A 27,613-nucleotide genomic window follows, 5' to 3' on the forward strand; every position below is an offset into this window, starting at 1 on the left:
AAACCTAATACAGTATTTCCAATTTTTAATTGCAACTGCATGATTCTCAAAAGCAGCTTCAGAGACGATCATTGACGATTACTCTAAACATTTTCTTTTCAGTAGATACCTTAGTTACTGTGTCATATCATCTGTCATAATTCTCTGTTTTAAACTATAGAGGAGAAATGCAGCTGGATGAGAGCTTCCTGCCAAGTTGCTGTTTAAACATTTTCTTAGGTCGCTGCACCTGCCCGTAAATTTCAGAATAAAAGGAGGACAAAGATGTGCACATACTAAGTTGCTTTTATTAATACAGAACTGCATGCTACAGAGACTGTACAGCATAAACATTTATTCATTACAAAAAAACATGGTTTTGGAACCATTTAAAATAACAGGAAAAAACAAACGAACAAAAAGATAAGAGCATAAAATAGAACAGGAACATCACAGCCGTTAAGGAAACATTCAAACTATTTATCATTAGCATCTTAATAAACCAGAGAAGAAATCGACAGGTTACAGTCGCGTCATGTCAACTACAATGGCACCGAGTGGATGATTCTCTTGTAGCTTTTTTTACAGCCTCTTGCAACATCAACATGCCTATTTTTTCTATCTACCTATATGTAGTAGTGTACTTAAAAGTGGCAGTTTGTGTATTTTTTTGTATTTAATAGTTTTTTTATGAACCTCCTAATATACATAATTTGGCCCTTGTGGGTTTATACAGTATGATGTCCGCCTTTTTATTAAGTTTAAATTTTAATATTTGACAATTTGCTACCAAACACATTTGTTATAGCAACATTTATACTACATACATAGCAATCTATGTAACGTCACAGCAAAGAATGGTATCGAAATAAAAAAAAAAACAAACGACAACAAAACAAAACAAAAAAAAAAGATCCCTACAGCGTGGTTAGAGGGGCAGAGAAAATTATCACAAAATTTGGCACGGAAAATCTGTACACGAATCTACAGTCTGAGAGATGTGACTGTGCAATAAAAAAGAAGGGCTTTAGACACTTTTCCAACTACTGAAGACACGGTACCAACTGTCTCTTGTTTCAAGTTTTTCTTTTCTTCTTTTTGTAAAATGGCTTATAGACGCATTTCTTGAAATGAAGTTGTGCATACTTCTGTTCATGAGATCTACACAGTACACTGAGTGGAATCCAGGTTTTCAGTGAGGAAAGAAATCAATAACAAAAAGATTTGCCTTTTTAAAACCTCCTTGTAAAAATGGATCATTCATATATAAGTCGCTTACCTTAAGAAAAAATATTTGTACAATGTATTAAGAAAAAAAAAGTCAAAAAGAGACACGTACAAGATACAACAAGCAATCTCTAAAGCAATAAATACTACTGGTCCTAGCGTTGTGACATTTTGAATTTAATAACCCGCAACCCTCCCACCCCGACCTCCCCTCAAGCCCACCCAACTTGCCTGACTCCACCCCAAAGGTAAACAACAAAGAAAAAAGACAACGCAGTGGAAGAATGCATATTTAACACAGTAATCCCCCCCTCCCCATTATTCTGTACATTTAAACAAGAACAAGTAACATCACAATTAAAGTTGTTCCTCAGAGAGGTGTCACCGCTAGCCTCATGCCCCCCTAGAGTTTGAACAGATGTCAAATGATTGGTTCGCAAGCTCGTATTTAATACAAATAAAGAAGGAGAACCAACTCTTTCAAGAAAAGGGCTCGCTGAATAATCTAGCCTACCTTTTTATATCCGTCTTTTAAACATTTTGAAGTTGAACTAAATAATTTTTTCTGTTTGCACTGTTTAACACTACAAAAAAGACAAAAACAAAATTCATAAAAATTTTGGCAGATTCACAAAGCTATACTACAGCTCATTGTATCATTTCTTTATAATAATTAGATTTTTTGATAATGAGGGGTCAAATATTGACCAATGAACTTTTAATAAAACAAAAACTAAAATTTCAAGCCGTATGGCACAGAAACAGAAAGAGAAAAAGAACTGACGGCAAGTGAAATATAGCAGAGGGAGGGCCTAGAAAGGTGTGTGTGTGCAGAGCTAGAAAAGAGGAGAAGAATAGGGTAGACTATTCTATAGACTTGGTCACTAGCGACAGAGGCTGAGGGGCCGTGGATGGGAGGAGTGAGTGGGAATGACACAGCGATGCCGAGGACCGGGCCATTGAGGACACCACAGAGGAGCCCGGCTGCCGCGAGGACGAGACGTCGCCGTGCTCCAGGGCTCCGTTGTGGGAGGAGGCGCCGGGCGTGTTGCTAGCTGCAGCAGAGTTTTCCAGCTGAACCAAAGATGGTGGAGGCCCAGCCAGGAGGTGCGGGTGGTGGAGTGGCTGGTGGGCCGGTTTCATAGTCAGTGAGAGAGGTTGCATTTGTTCAGTCTGAGGTTTGGACTCTTTTGAGGAGGGGGAGGGAACCACTGAGGAGGGGGAGGATGGGGGGGAGTCTAGTAAGCTTCCGTCCGTAGAGGGAGGACTGGCACAGCTGCCTTCACCTTGGATGTAGCGAATGCACTTTTTTTTTCTCCTGAGGGACAAGGCAAGAGAAAGAGAGCATCTTTTAGCATCACATATTCAAACTGCATCGCTTCTTAGCACTGTTGCTGACTTAAATGCGCCTTAAATGAAGGAAAACCATTACTTTTCATTAGTTTTACATGACCAATCGCATTCTGAAGGCGCATTTAAGTCAACTTGTGCTAAGATGAAAGGTGCTAGAAGTGACAGTCAATTTCCAAAGGCTAAACCACCAGACAGGACAGACATGGAGGAAGGATCACAGGTGAAGCACCTGGACAGGAAGCAGCAGGGAAATGAAAAGCACACACAGATATGATGATGATGATGATGACGATGATGATGAGAGAACAAAATGAAGCAGATTTAGATGGAGTAATGGTTGCTCTCTGGATGTAAACTCAGCCTTTCTTACAGGCAAGAGCTACAGCTGGGGATCAGCCTGTTCTCTCCAGCAACACGAGGTTACTGGACCTGTCTCGCTCCCTCTACCTCGATCTGGCTCTAACTCTCTCATCTCCTGAGGGGACAGAGTTTGGATGCGAGGCGAAAAAGTCAACAAGATCCACACTACCCCGTATCTGCCCCACAGACACGAGTGTGTGTGCGTGAGGGGTCAAGGCATCATGTTTGCATTCCTGCCTGGGGTCGGGACCCTCCCCCCCTGCCTGCCTGCCTGCAGAGTCCCGAGGCCAGGCCCGTTGCGCTCAGTGGAACCCGACGAATGAGCACGGGAGGGGAGGGAGAGGCGGGGGGAGTTAGGAGAGTAGGGGATTGTTGCATTTATCTGGTGACTCTGCTGCGAGTGTTCAGATTTGGTTAAGGGGGAATCTCTGCCCACTTCATCTTTACCCTGACCCTGACAGTGACCCTTCTCTCAGCTCTCCGTTCTATCACGAGGATGCCCGAAGGCCACGGAGTTTCAGTGTTTAAGACTCGGGGAGGGACATGAAGTAGGTAAAAGGTGTTTAAACAAGAGAGATTGAGCCTTTTGTAACATGTAAGGCTGATCTACTGTTTAATTTAGTCAAATCAAACCCTGTTTCCTGTAACTCTACATGAACCGAGAGAGCAGATTTCTGAGAATGAAAAGAAGGAGGGGACATCAACAAATCACATAAAAGGGCTCACGAAACCTTGATCGCATTCTAGGGTGAAACACAGGCATGCATTTCCACACAACACCGGACAGCGGAGAACACTAGAAAAATCTGTGAAAGAGTGGGGATGAGGCTTTTAAGTGCACTCAGCACTGGGTGGTGCGGGGGTATCGACTGGCCGTAAAAAGCTATCATTTTGCTGCTACATACACATCTTGCTCTCGATAACTGTCTGTCAAAGTGCAACAAATGAGCTAATATCCATTTTTTAACAGACATATCGATTCATAGTATGTGCCCGTGTATGTTATTGATTTCTCCGTCTCGGGGGAAATTACACCAGATGCATCTTTTAGGAAACGGAGCCCAGAGAGAACTTTTAACCTCTCGGCTCCTAAAATGGAGGAGACTAAATTATGGCGCTTTCCAGTCTCCTGATCCTCATGATCTGCTATTATTGTTTAAGGAATAAATCGAGTTATATTTGATATTGTCTGTGTCAGCTGAGAGGGAGATAAGAGAGCGGAGAGGACTGTGTGGAGGTGGGTGAGCCTGACGTCAGACTTAGGACAATTTTAAGACAAGAAGCATAGATTCTTGTTGGACATTTGAATTGAATCCTTTTAAATTGGTTTATGACCTCTTAGAGTGTGGCAAAACACAAAAATCACATGATTAAATTTGGATCTTCGAGCCGTCCCGTACAGATGATCAAAACAAATGAAAGGTGTAGCAGCAGAAACAATGTGTGGCGATGGTTGAAAGAGTGGGGCGGGGGTGTGGTGCAAGCCAGACACAGAGAAGGGTATTACTTAGCAGAAACAAATACCTACCATGAAAATATTCCCAATTCAAAGACTGCTTGTGTCAGAACAGAAAGACAACAGGTAGGGACTAAGTAAGGGTTATTGAAGAGGAGTTTGGAGGAAGAAGAGGTTGGAGAAGGAGGAGGAGGAGGAGGAAGAGGGCACAGAAAAGAGTGTCACTGAGCAGGCCCTCAGAGAAAGCAGGGCTAAATTTGTAAGCATAACATTGTTATTCAAAAAGGACGCCAATTAGAACAAACATGACAGTTAAGATGGGAGGGAATTATCCACCGCCTGGAGAGAAAATGGATTTCAATGAGTCCGATTGCAAGGAACGTTATTCCAAATTACATTGGGGGAAGCCGTGATCTTGCAGCCAGATACGTTTGTTGAGATAAAATATTTGTTGATCTTATTCAGAAATCCATTTTCTGCCACTGGGCTTGAACCGAGTTCAATGAGGGGAGAAAAAAATTGCTGTGAGGGAATTTACAGCAGGAAGCTCCTCAGTAAAGCGAAGGAGCGAGAAGAAGAGTTTGCCATCTGTTACCACACGGATGGAAACTGTGTTTTTAGAGGGATATAATAATAATAATCAAGGAGAAGAAGCTGCTCATTGTGGATGTCTTCCTCCCATTGGCACTACAGCAGTTATACCTGCATGGTTTGCACCATAAACTCAGCTGGTCAAGCCCGAACAAGGCACGACACTTCTTTGGGGTATTTGCATCTGTTAGCCAAAGAGGTAGACACAAACACACACACAGAGACAAAAAAAAAAAGAAAAGAAAGAAAAATGGACACGTCATTGCACAGACAAAAAACATGTAGCCAGGGCTTAGGTTTAGGCTGGCAACACTGGGATGTCCTCCATATTGTGACCAAACCATCAGGCTCCAGATCCTCCAAGCCCCGACCTGCCAGTTTAGTTTATTGTACTGTACATCCTGCAATGAAACCCCATCAATACATACGCACAAACACCATTCACACGAACACTCTGGCATGTGCTGTTAACACCCTTCTTCCCAAACAGGAGGTAAAAATCAAAATATAGTGGGGGGAACCTAGAGATAGACCGGCAGGGCGTGGCTGGAGGAAGCTGAGAGGTCACGATAGCCTGGCGGGGACAGACAGAGGGAGGGGAAGAGAAGAGGAAGAGAAAAAAAAGGCAGCAGCGGGGAGAGCGAAGGAGGAAGTCCCAGTGTACAGATAACCCAGCCTTCACCTGGCCCCGGCCGGTGCAAGCACACACCATACACACCTGCACGGGCCACACCAGTTATTCTGTTGATCGAGCCCAAAACGCGCTCGACACTTCTTAGGAGCGCTCAGGTCTGATGCCGCAACAAGGAGGGGGGGGAAGCCAGCAGAGAGGAGGAATAGAACCAAAAACCATAAGGAACAGAAATCAAAAAAGAAGGAGAGAAATAAGGAGAAAAAACAGGTAACAGTGAATCTATGAAGCTTGGCAGTGGCTCATTGTGCAAGAAGAAACCCCCCCAAAAAACCCTTAAAGCCAATCTCAAGTGTGCCTCAAGTGCGTTTCAGACATTAGTGAAACTCAAAATGCATGCAAATTATAACATTAAAGTGGAAACTTTCAGTCATGTAATCTAAACTCTAGCTGGAGTTAAAGCTGAAGACAGGAAGTGCTTATTGGGTTGGAGCAAATGCAGATTGGATTAATTTACCGCTAGATGTTATCAGTGCACTATGGTTTCAAAAAGACAAGGTCAAGGTGCTAGAACTAGGCAGCAGTAGCAGGCTGCTAAAACAGCACGGTGGTGAGTTAGGCCTAGCCAGGGGAAGCATTAAAAAAGGCTGGAACCCGAAGAGGGAATCTACTCGTTAGACCTGGCATCAAACAGTTGACTGTTTTCCATCAACATTGGCTGCACTGTCGCAGAGAAAGCTGCCAGTCACTTGCTCTATCCAGTAACGGGAAGTAGAGCAGAGTGACAGCAGAATATTGTGGCGTTTGAGTCCAGGTCTTGTCTCATTAGAGGCAGATTTAAAGGGGGAGTGAGCCAAACTCATGCTGGCCTATAGGAAAGGCACAGGCGGCAGCTACTGAAGCATATAGATTAAGGAGGTTTACCCTGACATCACAACCTTCAGAGATAATCTAACTTAATATCATCAGTACCTGAAGCATACTGCACTATGATTATGCCATGAACGGAAAAATGCTCTTAATAACTAAATAACAACATGAGTAAATGAAATTAAATGAAATATAATCTAGCTCAAATTAACAATAGCAACATTTTTTTAAGAAAAGAAAGCAGCAAACAAAGCAAAAAAAGAGCATATTTCAAAGTGAATTTAATCTTAAACCTGCCTAACATTGCACATTCATATACATTAATTAATAAAAAAAAGAAGAAAAAATAAACAAGTTAGTAATTTAATACTCAAAATGACATTAGCACCTGTAATCGGAGGGAGTGAAAGGCAAGGGTTTGGAAAATATTCTCTGTGTTCTGAAAAAAAAGAACAGATAGAGAGGCCTTCAAGAAGAAATCCGTCACCAAACGAGCGCAAAATACATGATAACAAGTCGCTCCTCAACAGTTAACGATCAAGAAGAATATGAATCATGAGAAATGGGGTAAATCATAGAATTAGCAAACCTCCTTAATTTTAAAGATGTGAGTGATTCCTCTGATATAAAAGCATGCACGAGAAGCAAGCAAGGGGCAGCCAAGCAAGCACACGCACGCACGCAAACAAGCACGCACGCACACAGCACTGTAGTGCGGTCTATCTGCAGGGCACAGGCATTATAAAACGGGGCCACGCACACACACAACACTAGCAAAGTTAATGGCTCTCACAATGCTTCAAGTTCACATTCTCAAAAACATACATATCACAATACCAGAACGCTATGGGGCAAAGTGGGGAGGGAGGGAGGGAGGGAGGGGGGGGGTGTCAAGAGGGGAGGTGAGAAGGAGTGTGGGGGGTCATGCATATTCAGTTGTTATTAGCTGGGGAAGGCTAGGGGAAAATGGGAAAAGGGGGGTATTACAAGCAACTCTACCATTTAAATATTGCATTGGGTAGCATAACTATACCAAAAAAAAAAAAAAAAAGAAGAAGAGAAAAAAGCCAGGCACAATAACACACACACACACAAAAGAAACATAACACACACAAAAAAAACACTAGCTTGACTTTTATCTTGCAACATGTCACATCTGCCTGACACATGATGGGGCTCTTCTAATATGAGAGATAATTGCAGCTCACTTACCATTGCTCTCTGCTTGCTGCTTTTCCCTTTTTCTCTTCTTCCTTTTCCCCTGTTGGTTAGCCGCCAAAAAAATAGAAAGAAAAAAATAGACACAGACAGGAACCTTAGTTATTATATTGCAGAATGCCCAAAACATGAAACAGAGAATAGGACTCATCTTTGTGTTTACTTATTTATTCATTCATTCTTTTCTCTGCCTGTTTTTTTTCTTCTGTCTCTGCCCTCCGGTTTGTAACAGCCACTGCAGGCCAGACCACAACTCTCCCTGCTCTGTTTTCTGTCTTTTTCTGCTCTTTTCTTCTTTCTCTGTAATCTTTTGTCTTATTTTCCTCTGCTCTGTGAACATCTAGACATCTCTTGACGAGCTTCTGGTTTTTCCAGACAGATTTTCTCTACGGCTGCTCGTGGACGACTCTGGTCAGCTTGATCCCAAAAACTGGACGAAACTGAAGAGAATCTGCGCACTTATGTGTCAGAACAAAGCGTCTAGGGCGCAAAAAACATCCACCGCGGATTCATATGAACAAGATCACGGTCGGACTTTGTTACAATTATTCCTTCCCTTCATTAGAAGATGGGCTTAGGTCAAGGCAATCTGTCCGGTCTCATTAATACATATCAAAAGGAAAGAGTGAAAGAAAAAGGCAAAAAGAACGAACTCATCCTGGTCATGTCACCTAGTGAAAGAGGGAAAGAACAGGCCGTTACGACTTGTAAACTTAAAAACTTACATAGTTGTCTCGTGCTGACCAGCCCGGGTACAGCTGCATGTGGAGCTGTCGCTCTTTCCTGGCCAGCTCGTAGTACTTGGCCTGCTCCTCCCGCGATAGGGCATGCCACTGTCAGATGAGAAACAAGACACAAGAAAGAGGACAGAGAAAGATTTTCAACGTGAACACGAAAAATAGAGGTATGCAGGTTCTGAACCGGCGTGAACGTCGGGCTTCCACATAGTTCTGTAGCATCCATTCATTCCTATGGGAATGATCTACGATGTGTTTGTGGTGCTTCTCCTTACGTTTTTGTTTTCATAGTGGAAGCGAGGCATAAATCTACAAAACTGGGTCACCATGAAGACCTCTATATCTTCTAACAAGCCTGTGAATCCCGATGGGGGTCCTCGATTAGCACAACTCTGCTAATCTTCTATCCTACAAGGCATTCACTTTCAATCCCTGGTGTATATTAGTCCATGTTGAGCATAAAAGTAGACCTGAGCACCAGGACTGAGAACCACTCTGCTAAGTTGGACCATTCCAGTGTTAGTGTGCATCTGGTGATGGGTTCGGACTTACCCTTCGCCCCAGGATCTGGTTGATGGCAGCACTTTCCTTCAGTGTGCACTCAGCAACCACCTTGGCCCGCATCTCCTTCATGTAGAGCATGAAGGCGTTCAGAGGTTTCTTTATGTGGACCTGTTTCTTTTTCTCCTCTTCCTTTTTAGCGTCTGACTGTTTCCTGTGGAGGACCAGAGAGCAGAGAGGTCAGCAGAGTCAACCTATGACTAAGAGGGTTCTGAGACTGAGTTTGGGCAAGTGAAAGTTTACTCACGAGCTGTTGAGAGAGCTGATGTCACTGTGGGAGGATTCCTGCTTGACGTTGGGTGTGACGATGGCTGGGTGTGGGATGCCCGTGGTGTGCAAACTGTGGTGAGGGGGCACCATGTGTGGGGGGAACCTAGAGGACAGAAGACTGTGTAAATCGTCAGAATGGACACGGGTGAAATGAGGAGATGGAACACATGTATACACAAGACTAAAGGGGCTGAATTCCATTTCTGTCGATTTCAATGATACGTAAAAAGTAGTTTTTCAGTTTCTTCAACAGAAATGGAATTGGCCTTTAGTCACAAGAAAAGACATAAATGCACATACAAAACATTCACATAAAAATGTCCACGGCTGATTCCTGTATTATTCTTCACAACCAATCAGGACAGATTCCACTCAAAATGAGTTTTTAGGTCAATTGGAGCAGTTTAATTTGATCACAGAATCTATACACAAACTATACACATTTATGACAAGATATCAGTAATACATATTGTGTACCAGTGACAAAGTAAGGATAAACTTATTGAAAGGCTGCACACGTAACATTTGAACCAAGCGTATTTTTGTTTCCTTTATTTAATCACAACCTCATTACAGCAATTCTTAGTCATAGATTCAAGTGAAATGTGTTGGCTTGAGGACTCCGTGCACCTTTCCACTCATAGTCACAGAGAGACTGTTCAAACTCATATTAGCGCTGAGACTTCTAGATCTAGAAGACGAACCCCCCTCACACTCGGTATTTTGGGGAGGAAATGGTTTCCCAGTGAGTTTTAAGTGACACTGACAATGCCTTTCATCCGTAAAGATGACAAATGCCAATCGCTCATCTTCAATTCATCGCAGTGTTTGAGAAAACCGCATTTTTAGCAGTTACATTGATATGAAAATGCCAGGTTTTAGAGGGGTAGAGACTAAATCATTCTCTCTTATCAAAGAATATTGCAAACCAGATTAAAATGCTCTATCAAAGTCTGGTATCACTTCAGGTATTGGGTCTCTATTTGCTTCTCCCCCGACTCGTTTCTGCCAATTCAGCACTGTCAGCAGCACTGACATTTTTATCTTCATCCCTCGACACTTCTATCATCATTTCATCATCTCCAACCGCTCCACAAATCCAGGCCAGAAACCCTTATTTATGAAATCGTTTCACTGGCCCAAAGACGCTGCTGTACTGTACGCGCCAGTGAATGTATGACACTAATTATTTGCGTGAGATTATTTGAACGCGTCTATCTGCATGTGTATGTTTACACCACGGCGCCTCGGCTCCACGTGACCACACACACATTTAAGAGAAGAGAGGAGGATGAAGGAGAAGGAGAAAAAAAAGGAGGAATAATTCTTCTTCTTCTTCTTCTTCTTTTTTTTTAAAGCAGCTCATTATCCGGCTGTGTCTGGCTGCATGGCTCCGAGCCAGAATATAATGATGAGGATAAACTCGCCAGGAACAACTAGTTTCTGTTGGAGGCCATCTCAGGGGAGTGCCAGTGCGCTCCCCCCCTCAAACTCTTTCCCTCTTTTTCTCCTTTCCCCTCTTCTCCCTTCATCACTGACACATTGGTGTTTGTGCCATGTCATCCGTTGATGGGGAGCTCGGCAGCAGTGGCTGCATATCGCCCATCATTAGGGGCTGCTGCATTTTCTTCGCTCACTCCGTTTCCTCTCTCCCTGTTCACCCTCCCTCCTTCTCTCTCTGTGCACTTGTTAAAATTTCCTCTGTTCCAAGATCTATTTTTTTCTCCTCTTCTTCTTCTTCTTCTTCTCTACTCCTCCTCCCTGTCCCCTCACCACCTCCACGCTCCTTCGCTTCCTCTCTCCCTCCCTCCCTCCCTCCCTCCCTCCCACCATTCCATCCCCTCCTCCTGCTGCCACTGCATGGCCCAGGTTATGGTTTAAACATGACGGCCATCCCTTTGAAGCGCGGGGGCATCATCATCATCATCCGGGCTCATCAGCAGCAAGCGGCGCCTTGGACCAATTTAACCAACACAGAGAGAGGGAGACGCAGCGGAGACCCCCACCCATCCACCCACCCCAACCCCGGGGCTCCTACGTCTCAATCTGAAAAGGTAAGAATGGCTGGCGGTGTTGGGGTGTGTGGGGGGGTCACTGGCGCAGCAAGCCCAGTGTCAGCCAGTGCCATTTAATTGCCAATGCGAAGCAGTAGCCCCCGTGCCTGTTTAATGTATAATGATCCGGCCGGTGCTCTTCTCCCGTTCCCAAGGAAAAGAGAGGGAGCAGGATGATGGGGGAACATATCAAAGGGCAGTCTTAAGCATAAGGGGCAAAAGGGGCCTTCACATCCTCCCACCTGTCACACATACATCCACACGCACACACACAATACAGGGGACCTGTACTGGCTCCAACCCCATTATCAAAATAATGTCTTTCATTTGCTCTACAGACCGTCTCTACTCTCCTTGGCTCTTTTTCCCCTCCGTCCTGAAAGAATGCATTTTTTAACAGGACCTAGGTGTAAGGTGCTCATCGCAGGACTACTAGCTACCACATCCATTCCCTGCATCCTAATTCAGTACGGGCTATGGCACAGGGGACTGATATTGAAGGCTCCTGCGAAAGAACCGGCTCCCCGACAAGAGTACAAGGCCAGGATGTCTTTTCTCTCCGATTTCCTGCACTCAGCCTGCTCCCTACAAATCGTTTGAGCTATCACAACAGTCTGGTCCATTCTTTGAACAAAAACCAACTGGCTGAAGGCTATGTATGAAAGGCTCCTGCCATTTTGCTGACACAATTAGACTGATTTTTTTTTTTAACTAGATTTCGTCAACAAATTGATTCTTTTCCTCTGCACTGTCAAAGTCAGAATTTAGGGATGCATAAGGAGGGAGTTGGGGGATTTTTTTTTTTTTTTGGGAAGATGTGTTAAACCCTCCCATTCTCCAGAGAGCTCCCAGAGCCCTCCATCTATTCAGTTATACTAATTTAATTAGGGGCCTCATCACAGGGCATTAGCTCTTCCCCATGGCCAGTCCCCCCCCTGCACCCCAGCCAGTATATTCAATTAACTGCACTGGAAATAAGATGATCACAATGTAGAGGCTGTCATTAAGGGACCAAATTAGCAGTCACTTATAGCCCATGTTGGATGGGTGCTGCTGCCAGATGCCTATGTCTGGACAGACCTTGCCGTCTGACCCTTTGCACCTGAGGCTAGGTCGGAAAGGCCTGGGAGGAACAAATCCAGACACCCTTTCTACCACAATGGCTTAAAAGTTTGATACAAGAAAGGAAAAAGAGGAAAACAGTCTGAACGGTCTGGCTTTCCATTATTCTTAGGGCTACGCTCCCCCCTTGCGACTCCTCCCTCCCTGCATCTACATGATCCATCAATGTCACAGAGGTCTAAACACGCCGCCCTCAGGAGCTGCTTTTCCAATCAGGCTGTAATTAAACTAAAGCTTGGCCTCATCCCTAGACTCTAAACCAGCCCAAAGTCCCCTGCTGCAAGGGCGTATAGAGGGAAGGAGGAGGAGGGAAGAGGAGGAGCAGTGGGAGTGGAGTAGGAGGCTGCTTGTTTTTTGCCTTGTTGCTTTTTTGGCTCCTTCAGACCCACAAATCACCGGCTTTTTAGTCATCCTAAATTAATTCTTTCCGCTTCCCCACCAATATAGAGGACACATGTCTCTCAAGGGAACATTAAGTAGTTTAACACCAAATGAGAAACACACACACATGTATACAAGATGGCAACAAATACACATACCCCCCATGGGTGCACTAAAGTCCACAGGAGCACTTGAGCTGGACCCTAATGGGCTGGACCAAAGCGCTAGCCAAGTGTCAGGCCCCGGCTTATATCAGCTAGTCCCCTTCAAAGTGTTGCTGTGTTTGTTTATCTGTCTGGCTGCTCAAACTCGCAGCAAGGACATGCCCCGGCTCATTTCAGATCTGCCTGACATGCAGTGGGGGTAAATGTTCTTCAGGGGCCTCATTAGAAAATGATAAATATAATTAATATTTGAGCATGCTAGCTGGAGCCCCCCACACTGGAGAATTGGCCTTTTGAACACAGAGATGGGGAGTGTGAGCTCTCCTTAAGGGAGAAGTTGCTGCTCACTGTCTCTGCATGAGAGTGTGCACGCGCGCCCTCGCAGCCAACACAAACACACAAGTGAACGAACGAGTGAGAGCACGTGTGTGTGTGTGTAAATGCGTGTGTGTTTAGCTCCTAGGGCTCAACTCACCTTGACATGGATGCGTTGACAGTGAGCGCAGTTGGGTAGGGGTGTCTGAAACCCCCTGTTGTGATTGGATAAACAGGTTGACCTTGCCTGGGAAGGGGGAAGAAAAGAAGAAAGGCGAAAAGGTAAAGGAACAGGGTTGATGGAAGAGGAGAAGGTAAAGCCCTCTGTCTCTCTCCTCTCCCCACCGTGGGCCTCTTTATTCTCATTTGATCAGGACAAAAATCTAGGGGATTGCAGAGCGCAGATCAAAGGGAGGAAAACTCTGAACAATTTGAATGCCACAAATCTTGATAGCAATGGCTAATTAAATTTCATAACCCTTCGCTCGGTGTCGACAGAGTGGGGCCCTGTTCCTCCCCAAGCTGGAACTAGGTGTTTTGTTGTGATAATTAAAGACGAAGCGCGGGTCTCTTTAATGGAGCCATCACGCTAATTGAGGTCTACACATTCAAAGACAAACAATAATGAATGTAAATTTATACCAAAATAAAGTGCAGCAAATCAAAGGGCGCCATGGCTGCGCTCGGGGCCTCTCTCGGTATTTAGATCGCGGTGAGAAAACATTAAATTAACAGAGCTTAATTTGTAGCCTTTTGTCATATTAACAAGTGTTGACAAGAGTTACCAAGGGAGAGCCCCCGTGTGGAATTGTGGGTAAAATACGGGCAATCACGGTTCACTGCTCTAATTGGACCATACAGAGACATGCAAAATAGTATTTGCCACAAAGTAGCAAGTTTAGGTTGGCGAGGGCCTGAGGAGGCTGCGATGGGCGGCTGCGCTCCAGCGGCGAGTGTGTCGGAAAGTTAAGGGATCAAGTTGAGAGATTTAGAGGACTCGAACGCAGAGAGAGGAGACAGAATTGACTTTGTGTACAGAAACAAACATCCTGCTGCACGGCACACATGTATGTATGAAAATATCTGCTTTCATTGTCTTCTCTTTGATATACAGTACGTGCTTATTAATCGTTACGATATGTAGGCGTTGCTAGCCTTTTCACACAACCCATCAGAGAATACAGTAGAAAGAGGAATAAAAAAAAGGTTTGCTTACTGTGGTACTAACCATCCTAGCGGATGGGGGATCTGGCCGACAGTGCCAGGTGACAGTGGGTAATAAGGAGATATATCTGGAGGATGTGGAGGCCTTGGAATTCCTGCGGAAGAAAAGAAGGATGACAGGAGCAGAGAGGAGGTGGACAGACAAGATGATGACAGAAAGAGAGAGAGAGAGAGAACCAAATCTTTGTCAGTGCTGAATTCATTCTTTGTTGAACGGGGCAGACATCACAGGAGTGCAGATGGGAGGAAGAGGAGGAGGAAGAGAGCTTGTTGCTCGCATGTACACAGTGCTAAATCACACTTCCTGATCAAAGGCCTTTGAGGCGGCGGCAGCGGCGGCACAATGTGTTGGAAGAGGCAGAGGGGAGAGAGGTGAGGAGAGAACACCAACACGATTCTTGTCACATTTGTCTACTGATTCAGCTCTAATGATACAAAATGACTGAAGTTTAGAATTTAACAAAACACAACAATATAATTAAAGCCTTCTTTGTGATCAGAGAGCTGCTAATATGGGGATACGGGTTGAGTCAGGCTGATTTATCCTGACATGTTGCTGGATGGATTCTATATGAATAAACCGATGTTAGAACAGTTGCAGACTGTGAGCTAAAAGTCAGCACAGATTTAACAAGTTCGTTTCAGTTCAAGCTGTTCTCAGAGGAAAATAAGGTCCCCGAACACTGTTTGAGGCTAGAAATGTGGCAGGGCCCGCCACATATAAACAAAGTAAAACAGTATGAAACTGTGTTGTCCTTTGTTTGTTTAGGCAAAAATTAATCAGTAAATAAAAGATCGTTCTCTTCTCATTAAAATGTCTCCCCATTACTACATATTGCACCTTTAAATAACTAAACATGAAGTGTTGTCATAAGTGTTTAAAACAGTTAATGACAACGTAAAACGCTCTGTATTTATTGGCTCATTGGTCTCCATTTGTCCAACCGATCCTCAGATTTACGACAAAAACAGCAGCGAGTTTTGTTTGCTATCCCCCGCAGACGAGCAGTGACAAAGATGTCCAATTTAAGGACAGCTCTCGTTGAGGGCAACGCCAAGCAATCACAGCGTCCGCGGCGTTGCCTTTACTTTCCGTGGCAGCTGACAGGCGGAGAAACTGCATCGACAAGCTGCCCTGAACGAATGCCTTGAAAAGGTCTCGTACACAGCCGGGGTGTAAAAATAACTTTCTCTCTCATGACAAACTTGAAACAGGGAACACTAGACATGTGTAAAAAAGCACAGCGAGGATGTGTGTGCGTGCTCGGTAGACCAGGAACTTGGGGGACTTTCATTTTTCTTCCACACAGCTGGCTTCGCCTGTGCAGCTGTTGTTGCAGATATTCTGACCCGTGCCAACACGACGAATTAAGAGCCAGATCAGTCTTCATAGATCAGAACTTGGCCGCTGTTGGTGGTTACACCCAAAGTCTGCAGCTGATCCAGGTTATCCAGGAGGGGGATTCTGTTACTGATGGACAATGTGCTGTCCAGCAGTTTGTGTCTGAGCGGAAAAACTTCTCTTGGAATACAACAAAGGCGAGTTCTATTAAAAAAAATGGGAGAGCCTATTATCCCAACGCCACCCAGCGCTGAAGACCTAATATAGCTCATTAATTAATTAAACACTGAGCCCAATTAAGCAGCCCCATTAGGCACTACATTAAACAGCAGCTGGCGCATTATTTCCCCCTTGTAAGGACCATCATAATAAGGGAAAATTATTACCTAAAACATTGACTGAATCCACCAGAGACCACCAGAAAAGCATGAAATTATTCACCGCCCTGGAAATGCATTAACCTGAAAGGACGGGCTGAATGACAGTTAACAAAAATGAAGTGCTGGGTCAAGATGCTCACAGAAATGAATGAAATTGCCAAAAAATGTATGCTAAATGGTTGTGGGAGACAGGGATGTGTGGGCAGACCCTGACTGCTAAATACGGATAAATCAACAGGCTGTAAAGACGTAACTGCAGTTCTTTAAATCTGAGCGCTCCATCACATCCTCCGTCTCGAGGATTTATGTAGGGGAAAGACATCATTCCCAAAAGACAGCCTCTGATGTGAGGACCTCCAACCACAGTGGCCGCCTTGTTTCCGAGCCTTGGCAAACAGAGTTGCGGTCACGAGCAGCCATGGTCGTTTGCCGAATTCCGTGTTTAACGAGACGTTTATGAGCCACTGTTCAGGTTCAGGTTCTCGAATGTTAGGCCACTTTCCGCTGGGGCCAAACCATGCTAAATTAGCATGCTAGCTAAATCAATGAGTAACAGATGAGGGCAGCAGTTGTCAACAAGAAGCACTTGAGATGACTTTGTCTGACTTTGGCTATCACTATCTCTTTCTGAGATCATTGAATAAGCAATTTATGGGTGGTACCAATGTTAAATAAGAGTAGTTTAAACAGTACAGTCTGCTTCACCTGCGTGTGACATTTGAATGGTTTTAATCTTGATCTGTTTTTACAAGAACGTGTATACAGACAGACAGACGCCATCAAGACAAACACAGTCCTGAATATGTGAACCGTGGTGGTGATAAAACATTTACACACCCATCAGTGCAAAGAGGTGACGTGCCTTATCTAAGGAGAGCTGCTCCTGTGTTTTTCCTCAACTTTTATGTTCACAAGTTTCTTACCTGACACCTTTTAAGACACACTGTACTGTTTTCTAATGCTTTTTTTTTTAGCAGGAATCAAGAAGCACGTCGCTAACTGAAACTCTGTTTTGATTCTCAAAGTCAAACATGAATTCAGTGGAGAAAAACGTACCTGTTTTGGGATCCACGTCTGTCTGTAGGTGAGGTGGGGGGTTCCCCGGTGTGAAGTGCTCATTGCTGTAGGTGATCAGAGGTGTGAGAGGGTGCACATGGTGAGGGTGCTGTACCACTGGAACCTTATTAGACTGCGGGAAAAAGAAGAAGAAACAAGACAAAAAGGCCAGGGCATTAATATTTGTGTTAAAGGTTAGAGATTGCACACGCTTGCCACACAATTGCTACTCGGTCTGCAGGCTCTCAGAAAGAGCAGCGATCAAATTCTGGGTGCTCTCGAGGCGCCAAACCGCCAAGCCACAGTGAAAATAGTGTGGTTTGTAATTAAAAACACTTCTGCGGTGTCACCCTGGAATTCGGTAACACAATCTAAGAGGCTTGGGGGGTTGCCAGTTCACATTTGGGTCTGATGTGTGATGAGGCACTTTTTAAACCACGGTTGCAGTGAAGTAATCGATCATCTGTAAACCACGAAATCAAGGCAGCGCGTGTAAATCCACAGTCATTAGCAGCTCCAGTCAGCGCTCCGCTCTCGAGCCTCCTCTCGGTCTCCCCTCTTCCTCGCTCCCCTTCCCCTCATCTATTCCCCCAGGGCCCCGGTTCATGGAGGGGAAGGGGTGTATTGTAATAAAAGGGTTAGGAGAGAGGAGGTGGGGCTGAAAATCCATTTCTGCATTTTTGCCAAATTAGTTTTAGCTATGTAATCTTCTCTTTGTGCTCCTAAGTGGCGCAGGCCCCCTTTTTTCAATTACCCAAAGATTACAGTGGAGCTTTAGGGGTGTGCTGCCGTGGGCCCCTTGCGTTAACCGGAGCTCAGCCCCTCTCATCAGGCCAGGCCGAGGCAGACACTAATGCACACACACTAACACACAGTCCCCCCGACCACAAGATAACCAGATTAGAGCTCTGCTGTAGATTAGGCTGGTGGAAGAGGCTGCTCTCGCCTCTTTACCCACACATCCTTATCCTGCCCTCAGCAGTCAAAGAAGCAGCACTAATCAGGCTTATCATAACATGGATGATATGTTCAGGGGGAGAGGAGTGAGACACCAAGCTGCCTGTGTGTGTGTGTGTGTGTGTGTGTGTGTGTTCAATCTGCTCTCTCATAGGGCCACACACCCTCATTAGCGACTTTAACCCATGCGAGAAAAAAAAGGCTCCACTGTGGCACATTTCCAGCAGACTTTGAAAAACATTAATGGGACTAGATGTTGGTGGGGGGGCGGGGCATATATGCATAAGATGCTCATTGGCAAAACAAATGCAAAGCGGTGGGCCCAGGGCGAGACAAGTTAATGCTGCAAACTAATCATGTGCCCGGGCTGAAGTTAATAACGGGCCTGATGCACCAACAGTCCATTCAGAGCCCCAGTGCTAAATTTTTACTGGCTAGTTAAAGCTGTCCATCTGTATGGACCGTACAAGCCCGGCCATCCAGACCTCTATTCTGTAGTGGCAGTGTTGGGGGAGTGGAAAGTGGGGAGGGGAGAGGAGGAGGGGGGTGGGCATTCCCTATTGCCATGGTCCCAATGAAAGATTAATGAACCCCAGCAGAACTCCAGGGAGGCAGAGAGACTCCTGGGACTCATTCACAGCCCTGAGCTGAAAAGGCTATGGAGGAGAGAAGGAAGAGAGAGGGGATGGAGGGGCGGCGGGGTGGGGGGGGGTTGGTATATGTGTGTTTGTGTCGGTGGGTGGAGGGGGCGGTAGGTGGAATGGGATTCGTTAAAGAAGAAACATAAACCTCCTCGTTGCTCCTGATCTGATCTGCACATCTCAGATAGAAGAAGAAAAAAACATGCAGGAAAACACTCGGGATGGGGGGTTATGACAGCTGATGAGTCTGCAGCCGAGCGCTAGAAGATGGCCTCTGTCTTCTTCTCCTCTCTTCTTTCTCTTGCCCCCCCCACTCCTCCCCTATCTCTCACCTCCTAACCTCCTCCTTCACGACTCCCCGCTCCTCCCTTGGGTAATGATGTGAAAGAATGTTGTCAATTCTTCATCTCTTGGCACTGAAAAGCTTTAGTGGCCATTTAAATGAGTTCTTTTGTCCAGGGGCCCCGGCCATTGAGAAGACAGTTCAAAATGCCCATCCACTGAGTCCACATTTAGACAGAGGGTGTTAGAGGGTGTGTATGGGACTGGGAGAGAGCTAGAAGCCAGCCGATTTACATCACAGTCACTTGTGGTCTAAGAGTGTGCTCTTTTTTTTTCTCTGAAAAGCCCAGAGTGAGGCAAATAGCGGTGGGCTGGACCGACTGCGGCCTCTACGGTCAACTACAGAAAGTGGCTGGATGGGAAGCAAGTTTTGCTGCTTTCCAATAAAAGACAAACTGCTAAGCGAATTGTACCTCACTTTCTATCATTTCACATTCTTTTAGAGGTCTTTCCTTTCAGTTCCATCTGCTGACATGGGTTGAAACTCAAGAAATCCACTGCCATTGCCTAACCTTAACCCTAACCAGATCAAACTGTTGATCACCCTGTTGGTCAGCTGACTTCTTGTGGTCTGATGTCTTCAATCAGCTCACCTGCTCCCTCCACACGCCACGTGATCACCGCACACCCACTTTGTCTCCCGTTGACGTCAAGGCAAGCACCCGGTGGTCCCTGCAGAAAAGGAAGGCCCAGCACCTGCCCCCGTGGTCACCGTGGGACAATGTGAGCCCGGGACTCGTCTGGCAGGCTGCTGGGCGCTTCAGCCGCACAGAGCGGCGAGAAACAAAAGCAAGGCGACGTGGGAGGCTTTACTCTCCCGGCTCCACAAAAAGCCAGGGGAAAAGAAAGAACATTTCCTGCCCCTACACCCCCGCTGACTTGCATCCTCCTTCCCACCACCTCCGTCATTACAACAAACAAAAATACAGCAGAAGACAAACAGAGACGCTGCTCTGTAGTCATGACGATGATTCTCCAGCCTCAAAAATAAAGAAAAAGGGATCTCGCATTCAAAAGACCCTGCAGAAAAATTTAAGAGCACACTCTTGTACAAACATCAATGAGCAGCACATTGACTCTTACCACATCCAGGACACATACGGCGCCTGCTGCTGAGGAGGGCCAGTGCTGTGAAGTGCAGGCAGCTCACTTAAGTACAGCAGACAAACAGAAACAGTAGCTGCCGCCTCTGGTCATGTTGTTGATATCGCCTTGGCTCTATTTATTCTATTCCATCCTAATCTATTCTTTTATTTCCTGCATGCTTGAAGGAAAAGGAGCTCATATGCATTTGTGTTTTGTTTTCTTGTGTCACTGATCAATGGCGCTTCTCTGGTAGCCATTGATGGCTCACAAACGGCCACCACTTCCAACAATGTAGCTCTGCAACTCACGTCACGAGCTGCATCGCTGCTAAGTCCAGAATACCATCTCAAGTGTAAAATGTTTCCTATACTCGCTGGTGAGAAGCGCTGTTCTGCGTGAAAAGAGTCTTTTCGCAAGTGGACAAATGAATGAGCTGCTTCAAGTCAGACCTCTGGGGAGAGTGAGGGGGGCAGTACAGGAGAAGGCAGAGAGGGGGTGAGAAAGTGACAGCAGGACCGAGCGGGACAAAGGGAGGGGAGACTGAGAGGTTGAGGCCGGACAGGAAAAAGCTGTTGGCCTTGCATTTCCGTCTGGTGGCACCTCGCAGGGCCAATTTGAGCCCTAAATGTGAAGGTGGCGACCTTGCGGGCCCAGGGGGTGGCTGGGTTTGGGGGGGCTCGAGCCTCTGTCTCTCTGCTTTATGTCATGATATGATGAGTTGTCACAACAGCTTGCGGGGCGCTAATGAGCTGTAGTGAGAGGCCGGGGCAAGGGGAAGAGAGGCCGGGGAAGAGAGGGAGAGGAGAGAGACGCGGGAATGACAGTGCCGTGATGGATTGGGGTCCTCTCAGGCCTCCAAATTCCAAAGCAAGCAGAAAAAGCTGCCAGAGCGCCCTGAGCCTCTCCCAGAGCGTGCAAGTGGCCCACGTCCAAGGCACATGGAGTGACAGCGCACAGAAAACACACAACTGCAATACTGGGGGAAGCTGGGGAAAGTGTCAGAGGAGAGTGTGTGTGTGTTTGATTTGAGCAAAACAAAAAGTACAAACTGTGCTGCCACCGATCTGACGAATCATCTGGTATCATTCAGTGTCGTCCTGTTAAAATGTGTTTACACACATGATTGCTGTTTTCTATGGGAGGTATAGAGTGCCCCCTCCAGGCTAAAGATCTTCATCTCCCTGCAAATCTCATATCAACTGATGTTCACACACACACACACACACACACACACACACACACACACGCTAGCCCTGGTAGCACTCAGTCAAATCAATCCACAGATTCAAGCAGACAATCTAAAGGAATACTTAGAGATTAACGGCAATGGAATATGAAATGCTTCGACAAATTAAAGGCTTATCAGAGCCACGATCCTGCAGCATAGCACGCTGATTAAAAAACCCTGCTACGTTTCAGAAATAATATTCCTTGGTTAATCATTAGAGAAAAAAAAAAACTCTCCACAATATGAAGAACCTGGAATTGTGAGGAAGGGGGGTGTGAGAGGATTTAAAAAGTAGATATGGAGGTGTTGATCAGTTTTCTCTTGCAGAGAAGATGCGTCTCTGAGGGCAAGGGGCTCCCGAGACCACAGTATATTTAAAAGTTAATCTATTCACTTTGCTGCAGTGACATGCCGACTGCTTGATCACAGCGCTGAACAAAAATATTATGTGGGCCAGAGCCTTTGCTCCCCTTCCTCCTGCTCTCTTCGCTAGCACTCAAGTCGTTCGTCACCATTTATTTTCGCTTCCCATCTTTGATAGTCGGCACATCAAATAGAATCGCTAGAAAGGACATGTTCTGATATGTCACAGATAAATAAAACTGCGCACAAATAGCTTAAATATGAAGTGGTATTTGGTAGAACTGTTGTATTCTGTGAAGACAAATCGCCTCTTAAGACGCACGTGTGCGTTAAAGCTTTTTCTTTTCAATGTAAACAGCCTCTTGAGCTCTCGTACCTGAGTTAAAGGGGGCTTCTCTGAGAGGTGATATTGTATCACGGTGTTAAGAGCCAGACTGAATTCTGCCTTTTGAAATGCAATCAGCCCCTCAGAATTTCAGTTGAAAGCCAGGCAATTAAGAATTTGAATTGGATGGCAACATTGACAAAGGGATATGTTAATCTGTGAGGTTATTGAAATCTTATTTTACATTTCATGGTTAAGACATGAGCTTGATCACATCATTTTTTTTGTCAAGGAAATAATATTCCTCTCGAGAGAAAGTGAAAGTGTACTTTTTAAATTAATCTAGATGCACTGCTTGTAACATTTATTACTTAGGCCTCAATTTAAGAAAAAAACAAATAATTTAAAGTGTGTGACAGTTGCAAAAAGTCTGCTTTAGCATGAATGTATAGTATGATATACATGAGTACACACACACACACACACACACACACACGTAAACACCAAAGTTTTCTACTTTAAACACTTGAAAATTCAGATGACCACGACTCTCTCCACCCAAATACCAACCCCTCCCTACCCCTCACCAAAACTGCACCACAACAACAACAACAACAACAACAACAACAACAACAACAACCTGTCAGAATAATGCTAAAAGCCTTCAGTGGTGAGAAAAAGGAAGCAGAGACAGTGAAGAAGAAGCAGGGGAGCAGTGCGGCGTTACTCACCCAGCTGCTCAGATTGAGGTGCCAGCAGCCCACCTGCTGGAGGAGAGAGAGCCCGGGGCCCAGGACTCCTGCCTTGGCTCCCGTCTCCTCCGGCCCGGCTGAAGCTCCATCCCGCGGGTACATGACCCCCTCTGTCCCACCCCCGCCCCCGTCTCCTCCTCCTCCTCCTCCTCCTTCTTCTTCTTCCACCTGGCCCCCCCAGATCCTCCTTCCCTCACTACGCCGGGGAGAAGCCCTCTCGCTTCTCTTGGCCGCTTCTCTCCTCCACTTCTCCTCCTTCTTTGTCTGTTTCTGCCTTGGCTCCTTCCTCCACTCAGTGTGTTGCTGGGCATGTGTGGCGTGCGTGTGTGTTTATCGTCCCCCCTCTCTTTGCACTTGGTGCCGCGGCCGGCTGACCATTGTTCCCCCAGGTTTTGACATTAGAGCGTATGTATCTCTTGAGGCGTCTGGGTCTGAGGCCTAGTTTCTCCACGAACACACACACACACACACAGTCACCACAATCCTCCCCACCCACCCACATCCATCCTTAAAAAAAAATCCCCCAAAATCCCCCACTCTAACCACAGAAGCTCTCGCTCTCAGCGGCCAGCAGTCCTCTTCTTTTCTCTCAGTGAAAGTTTTGATGCCGGTGACAAGAAGTACAAAAAGTGAGAGCCAGACAGAGAAGGAAAAATTACTGCGAGCAGCTTTTCAGCACGGCAGCAGTCTTCCCACAAGCAATACTCCAGAAAAAAAAAATATATATATATATATATATACTCACAAACACACACACACACATACACACACGAAAAAAAATCAGTTATTACCCAAATCCCTGCTGTACGTTGGGTCTGTGTATGTGTTTTCTTAGAGTATGTGTGTGTATGTGTGTGGGCTCTGCTGTGCCTCCAGGATGCCCAGAGACGAACTGGCAGCTTGAAAAGCTTTGGCTACAAGGTAAAGCGAGCAAGGCGAGAGATGGAGACAAAGAGGAGGTAGCAGGAGAGGGAGAGAGATAGAAAAGGAAAAGAAAGGAACAAGACACAACAACATCCACAAAGGGAGGGCAGGCTCAGCAAAGTGTGGCCAACAGTCACTTTATCTGTGTGATGCTGACAGTCCCCTCTTCACACACACTTTCCAGGAGGGGGTGAACCGACTGGAGGGAGAGAAAGTCTTCACTCTGACACGGACGTGGCACCTTTCGTCGCACTCCCCCCCCCCACTTTTTTTTCCTCACTCTCACCCTTTTTTCTAAACAATACCTCAGAGTTCAGAACAATTCTTCTCTTAACTCCCCGCCTCGACTCCATGTCTCCATTCAAGGTTCATGTGAACAAGGCCTCAAGCCCCTCCTCGCCGCCCTCTTCTCCCCATTCTCCTTTTTTTTCTCCTTGCAACTACTTCACCTTCAAATCCATTATTCTTCTGAATGCCGAAGTCAAATGATGAGCTTCACATGGTCACGACTTCTTTCAACAAGCGCGAGAGAAATCCAAGAGATCTGTTGGCCAGCAGTGTGTAAACAGTCAAGGTGCTTTGCAGGGGGATTCCAGCAAACATTTGTTTTTCTCTAAATTTTATTTTGAAAAGGTGAACATTTTCCTAAAATTGGCTGCGCTGTTTTTCAAAAAAAAAAAAAAAGAAATATGTGCCAATATAAACGTACAAAGATGAAAATATATGAAATTTTTCCTGAGATGACTGAGAAAAAAGATTTGTTCCCAGATTAAACATTTGATACGAGGGAATTTTTATCTGGATGTTTAATAACATGACAGGAAGAAAATAATAAAACACAATTTTATTAATAAAGAAATGTTATATTTCATTACCTTAAAATGATTTTTTTTTTAAAAAAGAACATTCTGAAATAATTCTGGATCATTTTCATTTTTACATTGTATAATTAACTCAACTTGTCAGCCTTTAATTACCTTTTATAACCTCTTACAACCTAAACCTGACTAATGACCATGACAAATTAAATATTTATGGAAAGAATTATTTCCACCTAAGCACAGTAACATTTCATTTATTTTTAATACAGCCTGATGAAGGTTATTGAAGTGAAAGATAATTAAGAAAAAAATCGACTCAAGTGTTTAACCATGTTGGGATTAAATGGAACAAATATATATTTGTTTTCCAGCTGTATTAAGGTTTTTCAATAGTTGGCAACAGATACATCTAGAAGACTTTCTCTTAATACGCTGTTCCTTTTTTCCTCCTTTCCCTCCTGTAGTCGTTGAGCCTCTCTGTCACTGTTAGGACCCTGCTCTTCCCCTGGCCTGCAGCAGGCAGTCCTGAGGCCCTTAAAGCCAAAACAAAGCCCTGGGAATGTCCTTTACACAGCTTGGACAATAGCGCGGGGGGCTCCAGCTTGACAAGTAAAAGAGCCCCGACAAGGCGGTGGCTAATTGCCTGCCCTCCCTCCATTCAGCCGGCCTGCCACGCTCCTGCCATCTCCTTTTGTCCCACGTGCACTTTCTTAAGTAAACTGCCAGTTCGCCAGCGAGTGATGGACAGCTCCCAATCACCCAGCCACAATGGCATCAACGCCACAACACAAGAGGAACGAAGGGGGGAGAAAAAAAAAAAAAAAACCTCTATCCCACTCCACTGTCTGAGGTGTTCGCACGAGACCCCGAAAGTGTGCGATAAAAGACAAAAAGAGGAAGGACAAAAACTTTTACAAAACAAGCTAACGGAACGGCCTCTGACCTTTACAAACTCGTAACGTTCTCAGATTAATTTGAGCAATACAGGATAAAACAGGAAGGAGAAACCAACAACTTCAAAGTCCTGCTTCTTTTCTTTAAGCATATGCTGTAATTATTACTGTATAATTATGTTATTTACAAAAATCATATTTCATTAAAAATTATCGATAGTTAAATATTTTAGACGCGAACTACAAAAAATATCAACCCTGATTTATTAATGTTAACAGAAGCACAGGAGCAGCAGATGAGACATGATCAAAATGACTTAAATCTACATGTAAATACAACACATAATATTTTAAATTGCCTCAAAGTATTTATCAATGAGATTTAATAAAACTGTCTTTAACGTATAATAAACAATAATCATATTTAGTTTGATGTCTTAGAATAATACACCCCTGTCAGGCTGTCAAGACAAAGCAATCAAACACTGCCTTTCATTATCCAAATTGTCAATCTGTCACTTAGCAACATAAGTGTTATAAATTGCCAAACGGAGCCCAGAAAAATAACCATGAATAAATCCAATCAAAACATAATATTTAAAGCCAAACAAGCAGCAGAAAAATCAAGCAGAGCAGTAATTAAAATGTTGAAAAGTCTTACCATTTAAAAGAGCTGTATTTGGGATGCTGCTCGGTTCCTGGTTAAAACAAGCATGCTGGCACTCGTGGTAGTGCACAGACTCCAAGCAGACTCCCACCACCATGTCAGCCACTAATCCACTGGGGGGCAGCACCTCATCTACGGCAGCCCCCTCGCTAAACGCCCGATGGGTTAAGCCGATAAGAGAGCGGCCGGAGGACCGGGCGAGAGCCAAGGTACGCTGGAGCGACTTAGGACGGCAGCCCGTCAGGTCCCAGAGCGGAGAGGACCGCGAGCGGGTGGCCAGAGCTGCCTGTTCACTCTCAGCCCCCACATGCATTCAAACGCACACTCAGGCTGCGCTGCTCTTCTCCGCGTCTGACCGGGACTCCCTCTTTCCCCCTCGCCCATCTTCATATCCCCCCTAATAAGCTCTTTTGTGTCCATCTCTCTTTCTTTGATAAGTTGAAAGAACAACAAAAAGAGGGAGAGAAAGAGAGAGGCTTTCATTCAGCGGCTTGGCAGACATAAAGGTAGTGGAGTGCCGTCTATAGGAGTTGCCCTAACTTGGCTAAACTCAAGCAGCGGGGTGTCTCTCGTCATGTCATTAATCCCCAAAACTAGCCACGCTCCATTCACCGCTAGTCACACTAAATTAAATGCAAAATCAAAAAACACAAACGCTGGGCAGAAAAAGTGTCGGAGGAAAAAAAAAAAAAGGCTAGAGAAAGCATTCCGATCCAGGGCAAAGGGTGTGTGGTGCTGCAGCCACGCTGCCCCTCAGTCCTGCCCGTCGCTAGCCCCAATTTTTGATGTAAAGAAGCCCCCGGAAAAAATCAAGCGACACAAAAGACAAAAAACATTTATCACCAAAAGAGCGTGTCTTTGTGGTGCAGCTTTTAGCACCTCCAACTCTCCTGCCTGAACTCTCTTAAGACAACTGAGTGGGGAAAAGGAACCCCAACTCCAAAGTCAAAAACATGCCAGACAACAAGCCAACAACAGCAGTTAAAACAATACCAAAAATACCAATAAATGGATACAAGCCCTGTATGGTTTTCGGGAGAGCTGGCAATAGAAAATTCAACCCCGGCCAACTGGTGGCTTGAAGAGAGGAAGCCCACTCTTAAAGCCGTGATCCGACCATCCACTATACCACCGCTGTGAGCCTTTTAACCACAGCAGAAAAAAATGACTATTGATCTTCAAATAGCGATAATTGAAAAGATCAAAAAGATTAAACAAAAAAATCAAGAATGTGCTGACTTACCATGTTGTGCTCCTTTTTTTGTTGTAGGTTTTTTGTTTAAATAAAAAAAATGTTTGCTCAAAGATGCAGCATTGGAGGTG

The 27,613-nt window shown here is 45.1% G+C and overlaps 1 protein-coding gene across 9 annotated transcripts in view; it reads right to left on the reverse strand.

Moving 5' to 3' along the window:
• Window positions 1-267: 267 nt before the first annotated feature.
• The window catches only part of tcf7l2 (transcription factor 7 like 2), a 91,619-nt gene continuing 64,273 nt past the window's right edge, over window positions 268-27,613 (reverse strand). For 2 of the 9 annotated variants that reach the window (XM_073489312.1, XM_073489309.1), the window contains 10 exons: window positions 17,292-17,424; window positions 14,506-14,608; window positions 13,450-13,536; window positions 9,231-9,356; window positions 8,975-9,137; window positions 8,411-8,518; window positions 7,680-7,728; window positions 6,856-6,906; window positions 5,685-5,757; window positions 268-2,524 (listed from right to left, as the gene is read on the reverse strand). In XM_073489312.1, coding sequence (XP_073345413.1) covers window positions 2,071-2,524; window positions 5,685-5,757; window positions 6,856-6,906; window positions 7,680-7,728; window positions 8,411-8,518; window positions 8,975-9,137; window positions 9,231-9,356; window positions 13,450-13,536; window positions 14,506-14,608; window positions 17,292-17,424 — 1,347 coding nt within the window. In that variant the 3' untranslated portion in view covers window positions 268-2,070. Of the gene's footprint in view, window positions 2,525-5,077; window positions 5,151-5,684; window positions 5,758-6,855; window positions 6,907-7,679; window positions 7,729-8,410; window positions 8,519-8,974; window positions 9,138-9,230; window positions 9,372-13,449; window positions 13,537-14,505; window positions 14,609-17,291; window positions 17,425-27,613 lie in introns of all 9 variants that reach the window. The other 7 variants (XM_073489311.1, XM_073489308.1, XM_073489307.1 and 4 more) reach the window with 6 other exon arrangements.

Source organism: Pagrus major, chromosome 20 (assembly GCF_040436345.1).
Source record: "Pagrus major chromosome 20, Pma_NU_1.0".
In the NCBI taxonomy this organism is placed as follows: Eukaryota; Metazoa; Chordata; class Actinopteri; order Spariformes; family Sparidae; genus Pagrus; species Pagrus major.